The sequence below is a fragment of the Phocoena phocoena genome, chromosome 12, assembly GCF_963924675.1.
Source record: "Phocoena phocoena chromosome 12, mPhoPho1.1, whole genome shotgun sequence".
NCBI lineage: Eukaryota > Metazoa > Chordata > Mammalia > Artiodactyla > Phocoenidae > Phocoena > Phocoena phocoena.
In genome coordinates this window covers 5,444,440-5,468,142 of record NC_089230.1, presented here as the reverse complement: position 1 = coordinate 5,468,142, position 23,703 = coordinate 5,444,440, and the positions used below count along the sequence as shown (strand labels likewise).

The 23,703-nt window shown below is 37.6% G+C and overlaps 1 protein-coding gene across 2 annotated transcripts in view; it reads left to right on the top strand.

The window, feature by feature from the left end:
- PACRG (parkin coregulated) overlaps nt 1-23,703 on the top strand; it is a 515,599-nt gene that overhangs the window by 271,256 nt on the left and 220,640 nt on the right. For both annotated transcript variants that reach the window (XM_065888883.1, XM_065888882.1), the window contains exon 3: nt 6,975-7,146. In XM_065888883.1, the coding sequence (XP_065744955.1) occupies nt 6,975-7,146 (172 nt within the window). The remainder of the gene's footprint in view (nt 1-6,974; nt 7,147-23,703) is intronic.

The window sequence follows — 23,703 nt, the reverse complement described above, 5'->3', positions numbered from 1 at the left end:
TCTTTCATCAGTGTCTTACAGTTTTCTGCATACAGGTCTTTTGTCTCCTTAGGTAAGTTTATTCCTAGGTATTTTATTCTTTTTGTTGCAATGGTAAATGGGAGTGTTTCCTTAATTTCTCTTTCATGTTTTTCTTCATTAGTGTATAGGAATGCAAGAGATTTCTCTGCATTAATTTTGTATCCTGCTACTTTACCAAATTCATTGTTTTCTTGTAGAGTCTTAGGATTCTCTATGTGTAGTATCATGTCATCTGCAAACAGTGACAGCTTTACTTCTTCTTTTCTTATTTGCATTCCTTTTATTTTTTTTTTCTTCTCTGATTCCTGTGGTTAAAACTTCCAAAGCTATGTTGAATAATAGTGGTGAGAGTGGGCATCCATGTCTTGTTCCTGATTTTAGAGGAAATGGTTTCAGTTTTTCACCATTGAGAATGATGTTGGCTGTGGGTTTGTCATATATGCCCTTTATTATGTTGAGGCAAGTTCCCTCTATGCTTACTTTCTGGAGGGTTTTTATCATAAATGGGTGTTGAATTTTGTCTAAAGCTTTCTCTGCATCTATTGAGATGATCATATGGTTTTTCTCTTTCAATTTGTTAATATGGTGTAGCACATTGATTGCTTTCTGTATATTGAAGAATCCTTGCATTCCTGGGATAAACCCCACTTGATCATGGTGTATGGTCCTTTTAATGTGCTGTTGGATTCTGTTTGCTAGCATTTTGTTGAGGATTTTTGCATCTATGTTCATCAGTGATATTGGTTTGTAGTTTTCTTTTTTTGTGGCATCTTTGTCTGGTTCTGGTATCAGGGTGATGGTAGCCTCATAAAATGAGTTTGGGAGTGTTCCTCCCTATGCTATGTTTTGGAAGAGTTTGAGAATGATAGGTTTTATCTCTCCTCTAAATGTTTGATAGGATTCGCCTGAGAAGCCATCTGGTCCTGGGATTTTGTTTGTTGGAAGATTTTTTTTTTTTTTTTTTTAAAGAAGATGTTGAGGGTAGGAGTTTATTAATTAATTAATTTATTTTTGGCTGTGTTCGGTCTTCGTTTCTGTGCGAGGGCTTTCTCTAGTTGCGGTGAGCAGGGCCCACTCTTCATCGCGGTGCGCAGGCCTCTCACTGTCGTGGCCTCTCTCATTGCGGAGCACAGGCTCCAGACGCGCAGGCTCAGTAGTTGTGGCTCACGGGCCTAGTTGCTCCGCGGCATGTGGGATCCTCCCAGACCGGGGCTTGAACCTGTGTCCCCTGCATTAGCAGGCAGATTCTCAACCACTGCGCCACCAGGGAAGCCCTGTTGGAAGATTTTTAATCACAGTTTTAATTTCAGTGCTTGTGATTGGTCTGTTCATATTTTCTATTTCTTCCTGGTTCAGTCTTGGAAGTTTGTGCTTTTTTAAGAATTTGTCCATTTCTTCCAGGTTGTCCATTTTATTGGTATATAGTTGCTTGTAGTAATCTCTCATGATCCTTTGTATTCCTGCAGGGTCAGTTGTTAATTCTCCTTTTTCATTTCTAATTCTGTTGATTTGAGTCTTCTCCCTTTTTTTCTTGATGAGTCTGGCTAATGGTTTTTCAATTTTGTTTATCTTCTCAAAGAACCAGCTTTTAGTTTTATTGATCTTTGCTATTGTTTCCTTCATTCCTTTTTCATTTACTTCTGATCTGATCTTTATGATTTCTTTCCTTCTGCTAAGTTTGAGGGTTTTTTTGCTCTTCTTTCTCTAATTGCTTTAGGTATAAGGTTAGGTTGTTTATTCGAGATTTTTCTTGTTTCTTGAGTTAGGATTTTATTGATATAAACTTCCCCCTTAGAACTGCTTTTGCTGCATCCCATAGGTTTTGTGTCATTGAGTTTTCATTGTCATTTGTTTCTAGGTATTTTTTGATTTCCTCTTTGATTTCTTCAGTGAACTCTTGGTTATTTAGTAGTGTATTGTTTAGCCTACATGTGTTGGAATTTTTAGTTTTTTTCTTGTAATTGATATCTAGTCTCATAGCATTGTGGTCTGAAGAGATACTTGATACGATTTCAATTTTCTTAAATTTACTTGATTTGTGACCCAAGATATGATCTATTCTAGAGAATGTTCCATGAGCACTAGAGAAGAAAGTGTATTCTGTGGTTTTTGGATGGAATATCCTATAAATAGCAATTAGGCCCATCTGGTCTAATGTGTCATTTAAAGCTTGTGTTTCCTTATTTATTTTCTTTTTGGATGATCTGTCCATTGGTGAAAAGTCCCCTACTATGAGTGTGTTACTGTCGATTTCCCCTTTTATGGCTGTTAGCATTTGCCTTATGTATTTAGGTGCTCTTTGTTGGGTGCATAAATATTTACAATTGTTATATCTTCTTCTTGGATCGATCCCTTGATCATTATGTAGTGGCCTTCTTTGTCTCTTGCAATAGTCTTTATTTTAAAGCCTATTTTGTCAGATATGACAATTGCTACTCCAGCTTTCTTTTGATTTCCATTTACATGGAATATCTTTTTCCGTCCTCTTACTTTCAACCTGTATGTGTCCCTAGGTCTGAACTGGGTCTCTTGTAGACAGCATATGTATATGGGTCCATTCAGCCAGTCTGTGTCGTTTGGTTGGAGCATTTAATCCATTTACATTTAAGGTAGTTATCGATATGTATGTTCCTATTACCATTTTCTTAATTGTTCTGGGTTTGTTATTGTAGGTCTTTTCCTTCTCTTGTGTTTCCTGCTTAGAGAAGTTCCATTAGCATTTGTTGTAAAGCTGGTTTGATAGTGCTGAATTCTCTTAGCTTTTGCTCATCTGTAAAGATTTTAATTTCTCTGTCGAATCTGAATCAGATCTTTGCTGGGTAGAGGAATCTTGGTTGTAGGTTTTTCCCTTTCATCGCTTTAAATGTGTCCTGCCACTCCCTTCTAACTTGCAGAGTTTCTGCTGAAAGATCAGCTATTAACCTTATGGAGATTTCCTTGTATGTTATTTGTTGCTTTTCCCTTACTGCTTTTAATATTTTTTCATTGTATTTAATTTCTGATAGTTTGATTAATATGTGTCTTGGCATGTTTCTCCTTGGTTTTATCCTGTATGGGACTCTTTGTGCTTCCTGGACTTGATTAACTATTTCCTTTCCCATGTTAGGGAAGTTTTCAACTATAATCTCTTCAAATATTTTCTCAGACCCTTTTTCTTCTGTCCTCTTCTGGAACCCCTATATTTCGAATGTTTGTGTGTTTAATGTTGTCCCAGAGGCTCTGAGACTGTCCTCAGTTCTTTTCATTATTCTGCTCTGCAGTAGTCATTTCCACTATTTTATCTTCCGGATCACTTATCTGTTCTTCTCCATCAGTTATTCTGCTATCGATTCCTTCTAGAGAATTTTTAATTTCATTTATTGTGTTGTTTATCATTGTTTGTTTGCTCTTTAGGTCTACTACGTCCTTGTTAAACATTTCTTGTATTTTCTCCATTCTATTTCCAAAATTTTGGATCATCTTTACTATCATTACTCTGAATTCTTTTTCAGGTAGACTGTCTATTTCCTCTTCATTTGTTTGGTCTGGTGCGTTTTTACATTGCTCCTTCATCTGCTGCATATTTCTGTCTTCCCATTTTGCTTAATTTACTGTGTTTGGGGTCTCCTTTTCGCAGGCTGCAGGTTTGTAGTTCCCGTTGTTTTTGGTGTCTGCCTCCCTTGGGTAAGGTTGTTTTAGGGGCTTGTGTAGGCTTCCTAGTGGAGGGGACTGGTGCCTGTTTTCTGGTGGGTGGGGCTGGATCTTGTCTTTCTGGTGGGCAGGGCTGCGTCCTTTGGTGTTTTAGGGTGTCTGTGAACTTAGTATGATTTTAGGCAGCCTCACTGCTAATGGATCAGGTTGTGTTCCTGTGTTGCTAGTTGTTTGTCATGGGACGTCCAGCCCTGGAGCCTGCTGCCCTTTGGGTGGAGCCGGGTGTTAGCATTGAGACAGAGATCTCTGGAGCGCTCTCGCCGATTGATATTACATGGGGCCTGGAGGTCTCTGGTGGTCCAATGTCCTGAACTTGGCTCTCCCACCTCAGAGGCTCAGGCCTGAGACCCGGCTGGAGCACCAACATCCTGTCAGCCACACGGCCACGCTTCAAGCTAATTCCTACTCCAGTCCCAGTGACCCAGCCCAAATGGTAAAACCGTTTGCAAATCTCTGGGATCAGGTATCTTGGATGTTCCTTGTCCTGCACGCAGCACTGCAGTAAGCAATAGTCTCCCTCCAGAGTGTGACAACCAGACATGGCCCGCGGAAGGGGTACCCGCTCCCTCCAGCCTTCTCACGGCTTTGCTTCTGGTGCTCCACCTAAAAAAGATATTCTTAAACATAATGTCAGAGGAAGGAAGAAAGTAAAATATAGAGAAAGATAAAGTAGACAAAACAGTGATAGCAATATTAGAGTTAGATTAGACTAAGACAGACTGCATTAATAATGATAAAGAGGATAAAGACAGGAGGATAAAGGGACCAGTTTACAAGGAGATTACAATAATGCTGAACCCTGATGTGCCTCACCACATAGCCTGATAAGTACTATCATGTCCTGCAGCCAGACAGCTTGGGCTTGAATCCAGCTCTAGCACTAACTAGCTGCAAACCTTAGGCAAGTTATTAAACCTCTCTGTGCCTCCGTTTACTTATACTGAAAATTGGGATGCCAGTAATACCTACCTCTTAGAACTGTTATGAGGATTAAGTGAACTAATACACATAAGTATTTACAGTAGTGTCTGGTATCATAAACTTGGCTCTTTTTTGTTGCTGTTGTTGATGTTGGAATTGTTGCCCCAAATCATACCAAAAAACCAACAAAATTCCAAAGAAAAATTGGCATGTCAGTAATCTTAGTAGGAGATTTTTAACTTAGATTTTTAACTAAGATACATATGTTTTAAAATATTTGAGAACACTGTGAGATAGCTCCAATAAAATATTTAAACAGGCTTTATCTTTCAAATCATCAGACACAAAAATGTAAAGAAAACAATCCACATAACAAAAATACAAAGTTGAAAGGAAAAAGTAAATGAAAAATGAAATTCAGAGACCAAAAAAATAAGATGACAGAAGTTAACTAGACATAGCCGTAAATGTGAATGCTTAATATATTAAAATACAAAGTCTTAGATCATATTAAAGTAGAAAATTTAATGATTTTCTACTTTATAAGAGACATATGTAAAACTGTGACAATGGGCTTAAAAATTTAGCAAAATATCAAAAGTACAAGTCAAAATATAGTACAGATGACACTTTTATTATGAAGTTAAGTTACAAGGTAAAATTATAGGTAACAACATTGTATAATACTTTTGGAGCTGAATGATGTAACGATATATTTTTAATTGTGCAAAATAATGTTCTAAAATGTTCTCAAATACACAACAATCCTTGAGAGGGTTGGTATTAAATATATACTTCATAAACTTTTACTATGAATAAAGCAACTTTTACAACTATCGAAGGAATATAAAGTAAAACGTATCTGTACATACCTCCATTTAGGATTCATTTTCCAAGCTCCACTTCCCAAAGGGCATGAATATTCGAATCTGAGTGCTTACTTCCTTAGTTGGCTGGGTAGTTCATGAGCAGTCTGGAGACAGACCTCCTGCTTGGAGAATTGTAAGACATTTGATTCACCCGGACTTATAGTAAGCACTCAGAAATGTGGTTGGGTTGTTATCAGTTACTCACACCCAGGCCCAGGCAGGCATATGGCTAGAAACTCCAGAATGCTGGGAGACAACTGGAGGGTATGAAAACCTCCTAATGTAAAAAGGTTTCTCTGAGGTCTTGGTGGGCTCCTCACTTAATTATATATATATATATATATATATATATATATATATATAGTGATAATTGGAAGCTGGGTACCTTCATAAGGACATGAAAATCAGGGAAATTTGCACCTCTTACTGGGAACACTGCATCCTTTGCTCTGTAGGTGTGTTATATCCACAGTCTGTCTGTTGGCCTCTTTCCATCCATCACCATCACTCCTGTCACCTTGCGGGTAGAAAGTCAGGTCATGGATACTCTAGATAGTAGAGGACCCAGGCTAGAGCAAATCTACATGTGAACAGCTGCCAAAGTGCCATCTCTTTGCTCTGTTCTGGAAATTTTGTTCCTATTCCTTATAGTGCTTGATACTATTGCAAAGATCTGGACAAAAGGTCATGCAAGCATTATTGCGAATGATGTATATAGAAGTGGAAAAGTGGTATATCTCTGGTCCCAGAAGAAGCAGAGGAAAAGTGGTATGTCTCTGGCCCCAGAAGAAGCAGAGGAGAGTTTGGGATATTTTAATTCTGAGGGGTCCATGGTCTGTTTAGGTTCAGCTCAGTGTGTGTCTTCCCCATTTTTTCCTGATGGCACCAACATTCTACCTGACATGCAGGCTCCAGGAGACATCCATGGAATCATATTTTACCCCTTACTCTCATATTTGCCAGGTCCTGAAGAGACATATCTCACAAGAATATATTAATGTGCAATACCTATTAGATTTTTGTTAGAAATTCAGATGTTAATCTCCTTTCAACTGTTTCTTTCCCATTTTATTCTTTTATATATATATATATATATATATATATATATATATATATATATATTTTAGCATACATACCATGGACTTTTTGAATCCCTTTTCAGTGTTACCTTTGTGCCAAATGGTAAAAATTTAACCTAAGAACCCCCCCCCAAAAAAAGTACTAAAATGCTCTCAATGTAGATTATTAATGATTTTAATCTGTTAATATTTAAAGGTCAATGATTTTAACCTCATTACTACTAGATTAAAGATGTGACAACATACTTCAGGTTGTTACGTGAGTTGACTAATAAAGTCTTCCTGAAGTTCTGAAGAACTTGCTTCTCCTAAGTTAGTGACAGCTTCACAGTTGGCCCAGCCATGCTTTGCCTCATTTTTGTTTTCACATAGCATTTTTTCTCTCTCCTTTCAGGTAGAAATTGAGAAACTGGATTACCATCATTATCTGCCTCTGTTTTTTGATGGGCTCTGTGAAATGACATTTCCCTATGAATTTTTTGCTCGGCAAGGAATCCACGACATGCTGGAACACGGGGGGAACAAGATTCTTCCTGTCATTCCACAGCTCATTATCCCGATAAAAAGTAAGTGAACAGGTAAAAAAGCATCACTCACTCTACATGGTGCCACTTTTTGACAACTTGCTAATTAAGCAATAAAACACAACAGACTGAGGCTATCCCCAGGTTTTGCAGTAATTTTTATAAATTGACTTATGGGGCCAAACATCCCAAATCTCCTAATATATCCCATCATTGATACTGCAGTACAGCTTAGTGACATAAATAAACTAAATTGCATGAGGTTTACACTAACTTAAAATGTTTCATAGTAAAGACATAAGCATTAACATTAGTACATTCAGAAGTAAAGTGTATAATATACAATACAAACACAATTATATTTAGTAACTTTTATGCAGCAGAATTCATAATTTTAAGAAAAAAAATCTGGAATGGAGAAAAGATCAATGTTATTAAATACTTGAACTTTTTTGTCTACAGTGGATTATCTGGGGCGGGGGGGGGGGGTGTCTCTCGAGTAATCCTGTCACTGGCTTTATCTGTTTGTCTATAAAATGAGATTGTGCTTCCTTTTTGTGGCCAATTTATTCTGGCCTGAGTCCCTACAGACTAGTTGGCTAAGAGCACCCCTTTAAAAGTGTTTCTGAGAAAAACAAATACTGTACGCTAGCACATATATATGGAATCTAAAAAACAAACAAAAATGGTTCTGAAGAACCTAGGGGCAGGACAGGAATAAAGACGCAGGTGTAGAGAATGGACTTGAGGACATGGGCAGGGGGAAGGGTAAGCTGGGATGAAGTGAGAGAGTGGCATGGACATATATACACTACTAAATGTAAAATAGATAGCTAGTGGGAAGCAGCCGCATAGCACAGGGAGATCAGCTCGGTGCTTTGTGACCACCTAGAGGGGTAGGATAGGGAGGGTGGGAGGGAGACGCAAGAGGGAGGAGATACGAGGGTATATGTATATGTATAGCTGATTCACTTTGTTATAAAGAAGAAACTAACAAAAATAAATAAATAAGTAAATCCAGGAGAGAGGAAGAATTGAGGTGAAGGACAGATGAAGATGTATGGCAAAATGTTGATAACTGTTAAAGTTGGGTGATGGGTATGTGGGTTCATCATTCTCTTTACTTTTGTATATGTATTTGAAAATTCTCATATTAACAGGTTTTAAGAAAAAAATAAAAGTGTTTTATGAGATTTTCATTGTCCAGTGCAATGGCATCTCATGGCCCCCAGACAAGACCCTTAGCCACTTCCAGTCCAGTCTCCTCACCTAGCTGCCATCCTGCTGACAGCCCTTGAAATAGAGCCACCCTACAGTGACAAGATTCCAGGAGGGGGTTCCGGCCTCTTCTCAAGTCCAAATGGCCAGGACTGGCCCCCTCTGCTATCCCCTTAAGCCCCCAGACTCTGCCTGCACCAGAGTTGCCGACCTGCACTGTTGCTGCTGCTTCAGCTTTTGTCACTGCTGGTGATTGAAAAGCAGAGGTTGGTACCTCTGAGCAGGTCATGGGCAGAGGAAATCCCACCCTTTCCCAGCCAGAGCTGCCCCAGGCATTTTACCCACTGGTTCGGGGCCCAAACACCCCATGGCTTCAGAGGAATGAGCAGGTCCCTGCTTCCCCACCCCGAGTTCCACTCACTCCCAACTCCAGGATGGACCGCTGCCCAGGATGATTGACGGTACACCTGCCTAGTCTCCTAGGATACAGGGGAACCCCATCCTCACTGTCTCAGAGGTAGTGTTGCCATATGGTTTGGCCAAAACAAGAACAAAATAGTTCAACATTGGGTCATTTCCCACAGTCTGGATTACTTAATCTGATCAGTGGTCCCTAGTTTATTGATTCGAATTAAGTGTCATTAGAGTTCTAGAATTTTGGCAGTTCTTCCGTCACTATGTAAATTGAGTCAACTTTAAAATTTGCTCTCATGTCTTTGAGATTTCTGTAAGAGATATGTAACTGACCGCTTCCAATTTCCACCAAGACATAGAAAGTGAAACCAAACAAGAGGACAGTGATACCTGCTGTGAAAAGCAATGTGGAAAGAAAAACGACTCTTCAAAAGCGACTTTATTAAAAACCAATTTTCCTTTCCCTTCATGCATCAGCTGAGTGAAGCGCTAATCTTCAAAGGCCTTCAGGAAGGATATATAATACTGAGTTATATTAAAACCTTTTCCAAATGTGACTTATTCTTCCTAACAAGTCATAATTTTTGAATATGTTAAATTCTAGTAAAAATGCTACATTTTCTAAAGATGATGCACAAGTTTTATCGATAAACAAAAAAGGCCAGAACATTCTCCCCGGGAACTATCTGGAGAGCACAGTATCCTTTTCTCCAGCACCCATCCGAACAGCAGCAATACCGGAAGTCTGTTCTTTTCTTTACAATAAACTGTTCATTTTGGGATCCCTGCCTTCTCAGGAGTCTCTCCCTCATAGCCCCACTGAAAACACTGAAGGGCAGAAAGAGAACTTCTAAGAAATATTTTGATTATACCACTTACAATTAAAACAGTCCAAATTAGAGTATTGTAGGCCAAGGTGGATTGATTTTCAATTTTATTTGATTTAAGTATTTTGAAGATACTTAAATGAGTTAAGAGAGAAGTGTTGTGTTCTAAGGACACATCCTAGAGGTCATTTGCTGATGAGTGAAAACATTAAGAACTCAGTAAACATGATCTGTCAGGGAATAGTAACTATGTATGAATTTGATCATTTACAGTTCCAGAAGCAATGAGAGTTTCTCTTGGTAGATATCCTAGTTTGCCTTCCTGGGCTTCTGCTATTATATACTGATCCTGAATCTTCTAACTCAGCTTGCTTCTTCTCACTCTGTCTACATCGCTGAAAGCCAAACTTTACTCAGCAAAGAATAGTGATTAACTATGCAAGGTAATGCGCGGTTCCAGCACAGTGTGAAAAGTATTACATACGTAAACTGCATTTTTCAGGTGGAATTCTGGAAGGAAGCTAGTTGATCCAGAAGCGGACTGATACACATAATTGGCATAACATATAACAGCTGTGTGTACCTTATTTTCAAAAGGTACTATTAGTAAAATTTTGGCTCATTCCAGGGGCAAAAGTTAACCTCACCATCACCAGCTAGCAGTTCTTTAACATCTTTTCTTGAATTCTAATTCATCGATAATTAATATCTCTGAAGGCAAAGCAAAATATATAAACTCCCTGTGGAACTGTGAATGGGATTACCTGCCTATCTATTTCTGGAATCTGGGGTTTATTTCAACTAAATGGAAGGTTGATAATACTGGAATGAGAAATGGACACATTCAGTGGTTCTACGATTTCTAACATAAAAAGAGATAAGAAGACCCTTTACTCTCTGCTTCTCTCCTTGGCTCAAGACCCCAAGTGGGGTCATCGAGTAATAACGGGAACAGTGCACATTTAACACATTGTTCCATTTCTGTTGCTTTATGGCATCACTACAGGTCCTCCTCTTCCTCTCCCACTTTCTTATTTACACCTTCTTGAGTTATTCTGGGTCAGAAACTGCAAAAGAATCCCGGTGTGAAGTAGTCAGCGTTGGCAATGAAGTATTGATTGCTGAGAGCAACAGCAAAACGTTGTAGGTGAGGATGAGATGAGAGGGACCATGTGAGCAATCCAAACTGTGGATTTTAGACTTCTGTCCGGTGAGACATCCAGTGAGGAGAACACAGATCTATCAAAATCCAGCAGAGCAATCCCAGGAAGAAGTCACTGGAAGCTTTGCCTATCGAAAGCAGAAGGGGATTCCCATAGCAGCCGGGAGGATAGGAGGTGCCAAGAGCAACCTGTAGACTCTGGGTTTAGCGCTCTCTCTCCTCCATAAAAGCGAGAACAATAACAATAACCCAGCCACACGGGGCCATTCAAAGCAAGTTGCTACACGCGGGAGAAAATATCATGAATAGTCAGAAGAAAACTGTACCTCAACAACGTTTGGCATAGGATCCAGAAGAAACTTGTAGAAACGTGTTTGACATCCTCAGCATTCAGGAAGATACAGCCTCTATGAAACAGAAGCGGAAAGTTACAAGAGGAGACCAGATTCACATGAAAATAAGCCAGTGCTGACTGAGAAAAGGGAAACTAAAAATGTCAGAGTAGGATTAATGTCCCCCCAGAGGCACAGAGGACAATCAACTGCACAACCTGGAATTGTAAATGTAGCCCATCTCCCTCAGAAAAGACAAGAATAAAAAAGAAGGTGAGGAAGGACTATAAAATGGAGAACATAGGACACAAGCAGGAGCTAAAAGTTATAGGGACTCCCAAGAGGAATCATCAAAACAACAGGAATAGAAATGGTAATGGCAGAAGGAATTGAAAGAAATTTTCAGACATGAAAAATATCCCTTATTTTGCAGGTAGAAAATGCTCATTACAAGGAAAAACATCTGGACAGGGAAAAAAGTGGTACACACCAAGAAATAAAAATAACTGGGGCTAAGACACTTTTTGTAAGAGTAAATTCCAGACAGCAATGAGAATTGGAGGAGAATCACCGTATGCACATTTCATCCCTGTCATATGAGTAGCAAGACATGACGTAATAAACTGAATGAAAATTGGTTTAAAAAAAGAAGAAGGAAGGAGGAGAAGAAAGAGAAGGAGGAGAAGGAGAAGAAAAAGAAAAGACTCACAGACCCAGTGAGCATAATGCCCACCTGCCCTTCGTACAAAGGGTTACTGTGGATGTGCTCCAACTCTCAGAGTAAGGCCAAGATAAGAACCCCAAAATGAGGATGTCGTAGTTTGAAAAGCAAGTTGCATTAAGAGCCACTAAATCTAGAGTTAAGTGTAAATAGTTGATGGAAAAGAGTTTCAAAACTGCAAGAAATGTCAAAGGATCATTTTGCAGTAATGTGGCAAAAGTAATTCCGAGAAATTGGATATAAACCTTCAAAGTCAACGGAGAAGATAAAAGTATTTAAAACAGAGTCTATATATTAAAAGAATGAAACTGAATAGGCAGCAAGGAAGTGCTGAGCCAAAAGCTCAAAATAAGGTGAAAATGTGAAATCAAATATATCAACTATGAAAATTAACTTTCAAATTGGTTTGTGAAAAACAAAATCTGAATATAAACTCTCTCTCTATATATAAAAACAAAATAATACTTAAACATTTAAAAAATAAAAGCTATATTGGGGAAAATGAACAAAAAGAAGGCAGGAGTAATTATTCAATTTTAGAAAAGTAGAATTTAATGAAAAGAAGTTTTATGTGTGTAAAGAGGATCAATTTATATTGATAAAAATGTCCACAATAAAGATGTTATTGTCATGACCCTTTGCGCAGTGCAAACCATGACATCATGTTTTAGAACAACAATCAGCTGCTATACTGATCTTTTTTGCCTCTAGAAGAAGAGTAAACCTCTTGATTGAGAGACAATAAGATGCTGGTCCTTCCTCCACTGCCTGACCTTGAGGCCTCAAATCTACATATAGTCTTTACCAACCCAAGGGGACAGCCTGCTGTCTAAAGCACCAATTCCCAAACTTCACTGTGCACACAAATCATCTCCAGACCCCAGTAAAATGTAGGTTCCACATCAGTAGATATGAAGTGACCTGAGATGCTGCATTTCTAAGAAACCCCCAGTTAATGCTGCTGCTGCAAGGTCAGGACAAGGGTGACCAGGCCAAGATTAGGCTGGGTCTCCTCAGACCCTCCCACAAGATCCTGGGCATGAGAGCAAGGTGGGGAATGAGCTGGTGGAAAATAGATGAATGATCATTTCTCTTACATGTAATAAACCCAGAGACATTGCTTCATTCATAATGTGACTAATTAGAGAAATGTAAGGTTCAGTTTTTAGGCCTTAAAAGTAACCATTAATAGATTAAAATAGGTGGTATATCAGATGAAGTACTAGGGAAAGAGAACTGAAACACTGTCAATAAGGAAACAATGTTAAAAAAAAAAAAGACAAGGGAGATTGCAAAAAAAAAAAGAAAACTAATGAGATGACAAAAGGAAAACTAAATTATCTGTGATGATCACAAATAAATGGGAGAAATAATCACTAATCACAAGAAAAAAGCTTTGGTGTGGAAACTTCTTTGAGAGGTTGTTCCCACTGATTGTTCCCAACAATATGGTTCTGATGAGAGCTGCCAGTCACCGAGAAATGGTCAGAATCTGGCTCTCTTACCCAAACTTGCCTTCTTTCCCACTCCACCCTTCCAATATAGTTATATACAGTTTTGGATAAATCAATAATGAGTTTTTACACTATTGTGATGACATAAATACTGTTCACTGCAAATCACACAATTACTATGATTGCATTTCTTTCTTAGGCAACTTGTTTTTCTTAGCATTGAAAATTGCCTCTCATTTTGTTTGCTTGTTTCGTATATACTTACTATTTCTTTTCAAATATTTCAGGATCTAGCAAATGAATATTATTTTCCAGATGTTCAGAGCATTGGACAACTCATCAATTTTCTTTCTTTTCCTGGAGATACCCCTTGCACCCTCCCTCTTTCTGCTACTTCTCCTTACTCCTCTTTCATGTTTGACCTCTTTTTTTTCCTTTGCTGTTTGTCCTATTTTCCTCATTTTTAAAGTGCACATCTTCCAGTAGTTTCTTGTAAGTACATGAAAGGTATATTTTTCGGGCCTTGCTTATCTGAAAATTCTACCATCACACTGTTTATTAGTTTGGCTCCACTGAAAATCATTTTCATCCAGAATTTTGAGGTCATGTCTCTGCTGCCTCCCAGGTTCTTACATTGCTTAGAAAATCTTGATGCCACTTGAGTTTCCAGCCATTTGCCTGTGGCTTGTTTCCCCCAGTTTCTGAAAACTTTCTCGTTCTTCTCTTTATCACTGGTAATATGAAATTTCATGTTGATATGCTTTGATGTGGCTGTGTTTTCATTCATTGTCCTGGAAAATTTCAATTTAGAGACATATGTCTTCCAGCACTAGAAACTTTTCATGCATTATTCCTTTAATAATGTTCTCCCTCTATTTTCTCTAACTTCTCTGTCTGTAATTCCTGCTACTAATATATTGCACCCTGTGGGCTGTTTCTCGAATTTCTTATCCTTTTGCTCATATCATCCAACTCTGTCTTAGTTCTACTTCCTGGGAAATTTCCTTGACATTATATTCCAAAAATATGATTGAATAATTTGTTAATTATCATAATTTTATTTTAATCTCATTGTTCTTTTAAAATAGTATTTTGTTCCCTTCTTTTATGAACACATTATGCTCATTCTCTTATCTCTCCATGAATATTTACTATAGATTTGTAGGATTTGGGTGTTTGTGTATTTGCTTTTTGCTTTCTGACTCATTATATCCTTCCTTCCCTCATTCAGTAACAATTACCTTCCTCTTTACTAGATTTTAAGACTTTCCCAATCCTGCATATAGATCAACAGGATAGTGTACTAGTTGTGAGCATAGACTATGGAATCAGACTGCTCACCTTCTAATCCTGGCTGCACTGTTTAGTTGCCACGTGATCTGAGGCAAGTTGCTTTACTCCATGTTACACTGTTGCCTGATCTATAAAATGGGAATAATATTATGCATTTATAATTTCTCTCTAATTTATTGTCAGCCAGTGGTTTCTGTATTTTATGTTTAATATTTTTTAAAAGTCTCACCTTGTTTCTATTCAACTTTGTGGTTTATAAATTTTTTATTTTTTTATTGAAGTATAGTTGATCTGCAATATTGTATTAGTTTCAGGTGTACAACATAATGATTCAATATTTTTATAGATTATACTCTATTTCAAGTTGTTATAAAAGATTGGCTATACTCCCTGTGCTGTACATTATATCCTTGTAGCCTATTTATTTTATACATAGTAGTTTGTACCTCTTAATCCAATACCTTTTTCTCGCCCCTCCCCCTTCACTCTCCCCATTGGTAGCCACTAGTTTGTCCTCTATATCTGTGAGTCTGTTTCTGTTTTGTTACATTCATTCTTTTGTTTTATTTTTTAGATTCCATGTATAAGTGATAACATACAGTATGTTTTTGCTGGCTTATTTCACTAAGCATAATACCATCTATGTCCATTCATGTTGTTGCAAATGGCAGAATTTTATTCTTTTTATGGCTGAGTAATATTCCATTCTGTGTGTGTGTGTGTATATATATATACTGTGTGTATATATATTGTATAGACACATGTATATATATATCACATCTTCTTCAAGGCAGTTGGTTTATCTGTTTTCCTTAAGATTTTTGTTTGTTTTGCTTTTGTATCATTTTACATTAAAAGCATACTTTTACTTTTATTTTTATTGTTTCTCTTTTGGTAATCACAGCATGTAAAGCTATGACTTTGCTTCTGTGTGCAATTTTGAATTAATTCTATTTATTTTTATATGTATGTTTCTCCTTGTCACTATATTATAGTTTGTATTTATAGTTTTGATGATTCATTTGAACAAAATAATACATTAAAATTTACAAATATTTAGAGATTTTGTTTTCATGATCATTTTATTTATATTTATTGCTCTGTGGCAAAAGAATGTAGCTTCTCCTCTATTTACATTTTTTTGGAAATTTACTGAGGTTCTTATTAGGCTATAGGACTGCTCAGTTATTGTCATCATGGAGGCTGAAAAGAAAGTGAATCCTGTCTATGATATAGATCTTAATATATATTTATTCTATCATGTTCTTCAAATAATTTATATATTATTTTCTCTTTCATAATTTGTGAGGTCAAAGACAGAAAATTATGCTAAAGTTTTACACTACAAAAGCAAGGAAACCACCATATGTCTTGGAAGCTTTCAGCAGGCTAGGCGCTTTCCTGGAATCATATTATTCAATCCAGCTACTATAATCCTCATTTCACAGGTGACAAAACTGAGGCATGTAAAATTTAAGAAAAACATCCATGTCATACAGTTGCCAAATGGTAGAATCAAGATTTGAATCATATCTGGATCTCCTGAGCTTCTTCTCTTCTTTACAAAATTTAGGGCTGCATCTATCACTGCAAATGACTTTTTTTAGGCACACATAGAATATTTACAAAAATTAACCATATCCTAGGCCATAAAACAAGTCTCAAAAAATACCAAAGCATGGAATTCATACAAAGTATATTGTGCAACTAAGATGCAATTTATGTTAGAAATCAATTTTTTAAAGCAATGACTAAAACATTCCCATATATTTTGGAATTGACATATACGTTTACATACCTCATGGGTCAAATAAGAAATTCTAATGAAATTATGAAGTATTTTAACTGCACAATAATGAAAATATCACATAAATTACATATTAAAAACTTACCAAATATATTACATTAAAATATTACAAAAAATTACCTTAAAATATTTATCACATATGACATGTAAAGCAGTGTTTAGAGGAAAATATGTAGCCTTAAACATGGTATCAAAAAGAAAAAAAGGGAAAAATAGTAAATGAAGTATCCATCTCAATAAATGACAGGAAGAACAGTAAAAGAAAGTCAAAGGAAGAATAAATTATTAGTATAAAAGCAAAATAAAATAAAAATAGAGAACAACCATGCAAATGAGAGCATCAAAAACCAAATGTTGTTTGGTTTCTTAATGATTAATAAAATTGATAAACATTTGTAAAAGCTTATAAATAAAAAATGAAAAAAATGAAAGGCAAAAATAACCAATATCAGAAATGGAAAAGGAAATGTTCTACAGACCCTACAGACATTGATAGGATATCTTGATAGGATATTATAAACAACTTTATCCCTAAAACTTTGAAATTTCAATGAAATGGTCAAATTTTCGGAATATATAATGTACAAAATTGACACCAGAGAAATAGAAAATAAGTTAAAGTACAAACAGTAGTATAGCAAGTGAAGAAATTAAGTTAGTAATTAAAATTCCTCATACAGAGATAACTCAAGGCTCACATAGCCTCACTGGTTAGACTTAGGGAAAAAATAATGTAAATCTTGCACAGATTTTCTCAGACAATGAAAATAGAGAATATAGACTGCAACTCATTTTATGGTGCAACATAAACTTGATACCAACAAGGACATTACAAGAAATTACAAGAAGGAATCTTCCAGGACAATCTCATTCATGAATATCAATGAAAAATTTCTGAACAAAATTACTAGCAAACTGAATCCATTGATATATAAAAATGATAATTTCTCATGACAAAGTTCGTTTTATTTCAGGAAGATAAGATTGGCTTAACATTAGAAAAATCAGATAATGCCATTTACATTTGTGTATTAAGGGCTAAAAATCAGGTGATCATCTCAAATGATGGGAAAAAGCATTTGATAAAATTCAACACCCATTTCTATTTTTAAAACAAACTAAGGATAGAAGGGAGTTCTCTTAATATGGTAAAAGGAATTTTTTTCAATCAGAGCAGGCTAGGTTATATTGAAAGAACAGCCAATCTCCAAAATCAAAAGCTTAAAACAATAGTGACTTTAAAAAGTTCTGTTTCTCATATCTGCTACACACCTATTGCAGGTTAATGGGGGAGGTGGGGTGTTCTGTTAACTATAGTTGCTTAGGGGCCAGAATGTATAATCCTACCATGGACATTATGACTAATATATCACAGGGTCTCTGGATTCTGTTATATTCTTTTGAAGAGTGTCAGTTCTAATTCTAATGGATAGTTAACCTGCTAAACACAAACTCTAAACTTTGTCTCCCCTGTGGTGAGCAGGAGGCTAAGTTCTTTCATCTTCAGTTCTTTTACCTTCCAGCCTCTGCTTATCATCTGGGCCTACTGAGATCTCTCTCATGTGTGTAATCCTTAGAGATCAGCTAAGGTAGTTTCCTTGCAGGTTTTTTGTTTACCTCATCTGTGGGTCTCTACCTTCCAGGATCCCCCCCTCTAATTTTTTACATACTCTGCCAGCCCAAAACTCTGTTCTCTGATACCTCAATTAAATATACCTTCTACCTCCTTCTGCCTCAGGCCACACACCTTAGTTTTTGGAGGCAAAAAGTTTTCAACTCAAAATCTTACCTAGTACACTTCCATCTTGCAAGGACAGACTCCCATCCAGCTTCTGCCTACTTTCCATTCTTTGGCATGGCATTCAAGGATTCCCATTAAATATCTGGCTGCAAATTATGTTTCTGACTTAATATCTTACTCTTTCCCCTCATGGACCCAATGCTGTAGCCAAACCGATTGTGCTATAGAACTTGTCTTGCCCTTGTCTATCTTTGCTCTTCGGGGCATACCCATTCCCACACATCCTCAAATGCCTAAACGTTAAGGAAGCTTCAAAACCCACTTCCAATAGGAATTGTCCTGGAGAGCCTCTTCTGATTGCCCTCTCCCTCCCTACCCTCAACTCCAGTCCTCTCCCCACTCTGCCTTCCTATTCCCACAGAACTTTGAATTTTTCTCTCTTACGTCACTTAGAATATAATGTTAGAAAGTGATATGTCCCCACAGCATCTAATGTACTGGCTAGTACACAGTAGATGCATCAAAATATTTGCATAATCTATTTAATCAGGTACATAGCTGCTATCCATACTGAAATTTGTATAGGTGTCGGAAGTGTGAAGCGGCCATTTAGGCTTGCCACTGTACTGCATGTTACATAAAAACTACCTTGTAAGAATCTCTAATATGAAACAGCAAATAAAGCGTATAATGATATAATGCTTTCCACTTATTGGAGAAATTATTTAAGTAGTGAGAGTAACTGTTTATTCATCTACATTCTCTGGTGTGACTCTTTTTGTTTATGAGCAGTAACATACATTTGTGAGATGGTGTACTAGGAGGCAAGGTGACCTGGCTAAAGAATTACAAAAATATCACTGACCTACAAATAGGTCATAAAACAGTGGCCTCATCAGGAGAGCTCTAATGAGTTGAGGTCACCCAGCTATAAAGGACAAACATGCACAGACACAGCTGAAGCAATTTAAACAATACCATTTTCAAAAGCAAAACGGTATTTTTAAAGAACACCCAGTGGAAAAAAATATACCAAGTAAGAATAAAACATGTGAATCTGTATCACGTTACAAAAATTGTTCTGAGAATTCTATTTAATTAGAAGGGAACAAGTCCAATTGAACTGCATTATTATTTATGATCTAATAATTTTACTTATATCACTTGAAATTTCCCAGGTAAATTATTTTAAAGGTGTTAAAAAGTAATAATTTTTAATTTAAGAAGAAAATATATTATTTGTTCTAAAAATATGGAAAAAATTCGTGTATTACTTAGGATTATTTTGGTTACAAGACAGAAAAAGAAAACTAATTCAAAGCTTCATAAAGAATTAGGTTTGCTTAATAATTCACATAACTGAACAATGCAGGGTCTCATTTCAGGCTTGATTTAATCTGGTGGCTTGCCAATGTCACTCTTGTTCTGTTTTATGCATGGTCATCTTAAAGCTGGCTCCCTTTTTGGCCTCAGGGTGCTCTAATCCTGGAACTACACGCTTACTAATTTATACCTGTAGAAAAGAACAAGTGCCATTTTCCTTTAATCTCCAGAAAAAATAAAAGTCAGAGGTGCACTGTGATTGTACCACATGTACCAGCTTAGAACTATCGCCAAGGGGGATGGAACACACTGACCCAATTAACCCAGATCATGTAACCTACCCATAGTACAGGTTAGTGGACGTGAAAAGAGGTAGCTTCTCAAAACACAGTGAATTCTATAGCAGAGACGTTTACTGCACACCAAACATCTATCGCCTCCTTAGCATTTCTCAGTTATGCAGTTATGCGGACCATGGGACTAACTCTGCCGACAGGCTGTGAATGGAAGAAACGAGATGTGCGTTCCCTTCAGACGAAGCATTTCAGAGCCGGGGCACAGTCCTCTCTCCTCCTCACCCCCATGTTGACGTGAACTGGGTATCTACTATGAATGAGAAATGGTCCTTTTCTGTGTGAAGCCACTTAGATTTTAGGCTTAGTCTATTACTACAGCAAACTTTACCCCTACTGACCAATTGATATTCCCAAATGAGAATTCATAGCTATTGAGGTCAATGGAATCTGGAATCTTAAAGCTTGAAACATCCATTTTCTGAGGAAGCTTCAGTAGGTGGTGCTAAAGACCATGTTTCTCTGTCCTCTCACGATTAGTGTGGCCACTGGAGAAGCCATGGAGCTGGTTTCTGGGTTCTAGTGCTGGCTCTACCATCTTCTATAAATGAGTCCATCTCCTTGAGTTTGGGAGATTAGTCCTCATCTCCAAAACAAGGGAATTAATACATACCCCAGATAGCTGTTGTGATCAGTAAGGGAGGTCGTGTAGAGATGCCCAGGTCAGGTGATAAGCCGGTTCTTAATAAGTGTCATGTTGAATATGAGCAGTCATAGCCAGGTGGGGCTGTAAAAACCAGCTGCCTGATAGAGGCTGCTTTCTCCTTTCCTCTCTGTCCATTGCTCTCACACTCGATCTGTCAATTGCCTACTGCCTTTAATTCCCTAAAAAAGAAAGCCATAATATAAAGACTGGTATCCCTCTACATGATGTCCTATACATAAATAATGTGTTAGTGGATGCAAGATGATAGCAATCTGAGGCAGAGACTAGACATTCTCAGAAGTATTTAAACAGTTACCCGGTCACTTGCCAGAGGAAAAATTCCTTCTGGACCTGTGAAGGTGAATAAAAATCAGGCCTGTCCCTGTATGAATAGGGAAAAAGACTCAGAGTGATCCAAAATAAAAACAATGAGAATGGAGATTACAGCTGTCCATGCCAGAAAAACACAATAGAATAAAAGAGGGAAAAAGCTAACAATAGCATTATTGCATTTTCAAACTGAGTTCACCACATATTGGCTGTCCCTTTCCCATTCTCAAATAAAGAAGCAAATTCTATCACTCTTCCTGTATAGTGTGGTAATTCAGAACAAGGGCTGTGAAGTCAGACTATCTGGTCAAAATTCTAACTCTGCCACATACCAGCTATCAGACAAGTTAATCACTTTGGGGCTCAATCTATAAAACTGAGGTGAGAATGGCACCCAACTTATGGTTAGTTTAGTGATTAAATGAGATAATACATTTCAAGCTCTTAGCAGAGGATGTAGTGGGTGATAAATTTTATCATCATTATCATCACCATCATCATCGTTCTCTGTCTGGATTATGACAACAGATTTTGGACACCCAGGCTAAAATCTCCAATTGTTAACTTCCTCCTTCCACATGAGAGCTGCACTCTAGTCAAGGAATAACACTACTGCAGAGTGTTGCTTGCTTTTTCAGAAGATGCCAGGAAACCCAGCTTCATCAGGATGACTTGTTCCCCAAGAGCAAACCACTTAAGCTCAGGTCCCAACAGGTGTCTGTTTTGCTCAAAGTCCACGCTAGAACCTGTGTTCACTGTGCAGCACTCAGCATTCCTCCTGAGCAGGCTCCAAGTCTGGCCCTGTTGTCCACCAGGATTTGGTGGGATGCTGGGAAGAAGTGGGGTCTTACCATATGAGCACAGGCCTTGGGCTCGTGCAAACCAGACCACAGCTGGTCATTAACTAGCTGTGTGGTTTTGGTAAATTAATTATTTCATCTTTCCCAGGGGATTATAAAGCCAACTGCCCAGGCATTATGTAAGGACTGACAGATCATACAGGTAGGAAGTTTAGCACAGTGCCAAATCAAGGTGGTAACAATAGTAAATTATTATTTTTACCTCCTTGGTGTACCTTCATGGCCATGTCTCTACAGACTTCCCAACTTTGGGTCATCAAAAAATCGATAGATTTGGATTTTATAACTTTCATCCAAGTTACAATAAAAATGTTAGATGGAAACTGGACTAGGTCAAGTATGGACCACTGCAGTATTCCAGTAAGGACTCTGCAGGTCGATACCAAACCACCAAGGCATATTACTGAAATTCAGTTATTTACACAGTAAGGAAAAAAGAAAAAGCCCAACTCTTCAACCATTTCTGTATCTTGCCTACAAGAGAGTTCTTGCCAGATGCCTTGCAATGTAGTCTGTTTGTGATCTCTTTTATGAGTAAACTTGTTAGAATGCATGAGGTAAGCCTGGCCTGACATTCCAAAAAGCTCACTCTGGCTCCTAGAAATCACGCTGTTGTCCTAGGAGCTCTCAAATCACTTGCTTAAATAATCAGTCCTAGAATTTTACCAGGTATTGATGTCAAGCTTAGCAGTGAGTAGTTTTTCAAATTCCTTCTTTGGGAAGGAAAGGGCAGCTCCTTTTTGGAAAGTGATGTATTTACCCATCTTCTATTTTGTAGCACAGCTCTCAACTTTCTTGTTTCGTGAAAAGCCTGTGTGTACTGTATTCTTCTTCATAGTCCACTGCTTCTGTTATCTTAAAGCTGGAGCAAACTTAGACACCTTTTCTCAACCAGAGGAAAAAACATAACCGCAATTTTTAGAAGCAGTGCCTGCTTGTCACAGCACATTGTCACTTGGTTTTACTTTGAGAATGGCACCAAGGCTGGCTAACTGCTTCCTTTGCTCATCATTCCATCTGTCACCCAACTCCTTCAAGCTGAACTGAGCCAGTAGTGTAGGGACAGGGGAGCAGGGTGCTCCAAAGAGACAAATCCTCCTCTGCTTTCTGACAAAGCAGAGTACTGATAAGTTTACTCTCAGTTACTCTTAGAGGCTTCAGTATGTATGAGAGCAGAAACAGGCCCAACCTTGGTTGCAACAAGATTGAAGAAGCGTGTGTTGAATGACGTTGTTCTTCAGGTTCCTGTATGTCTAGAAAGTTGTGAGTGCTAAATAGATCATGCTGCTGACTATAATGTTGAGACCATTTTGGTAACTGAATACTGTCATTTATTTAAGCAAATAATATTAACTGTGTATCTATCTTTTTTTTTTTTTTTTTTTTTTTTTTTTTTGCCGTACGTGGGCCTCTCCCGTTGCGGAGCACAGGCTCCGGACGCGTAGGCTCAGCGGCCATGACTCACGGGCCCAGCCGCTCCGCGGCACGTGGGATCCTCCCAGGCCGGGGTACGAACCCGCGTCCCCTGCATCGGCAGGCGGACTCTCAACCACTGCGCCACCAGGGAAGCCCTGTGTATCTATCTTTAAAACTAAGTGTTCAGTGGAAAGAAAGACCAAACACTGTCACTGAATACTAAGCTGCATTCTATGGTCCTAAAGTCAGAATATATTCTTGTCTATCAAAAAACAGAAAAAGTTAACCACTCGTAATAACAAAGCTCTGATGGAAAAGTCTGAATTTTGCATAAAGATAATTCCTTTCTGTATGAAATGAGAGAAAAATGATGCTTTTTTAATATAACGCTCATTGGGGAACAATGGATTGAAGAAAACTGGTAACAATTATGATAGGCTTACTCCATGTACATAATAGCTAAGCTAAGTCTCTGATACTTTAATTGAGAACTTAGGCCACGTCATATTTATTTGTATAGCAATTGAGTTCTGTTTTGGAAGGAGAATAATTTCTACAATTTTGAAACCTAAATTTGGTCTGAAAACATATTTTGAATTCATTATATTCAGAAAACTAAAAATGTGTACGGTTAGTGCCCCTTGACTAGCAAAATTTATGTTCATTTCAGTCTAATTCGACTAACATGATACTGGGTGCAGC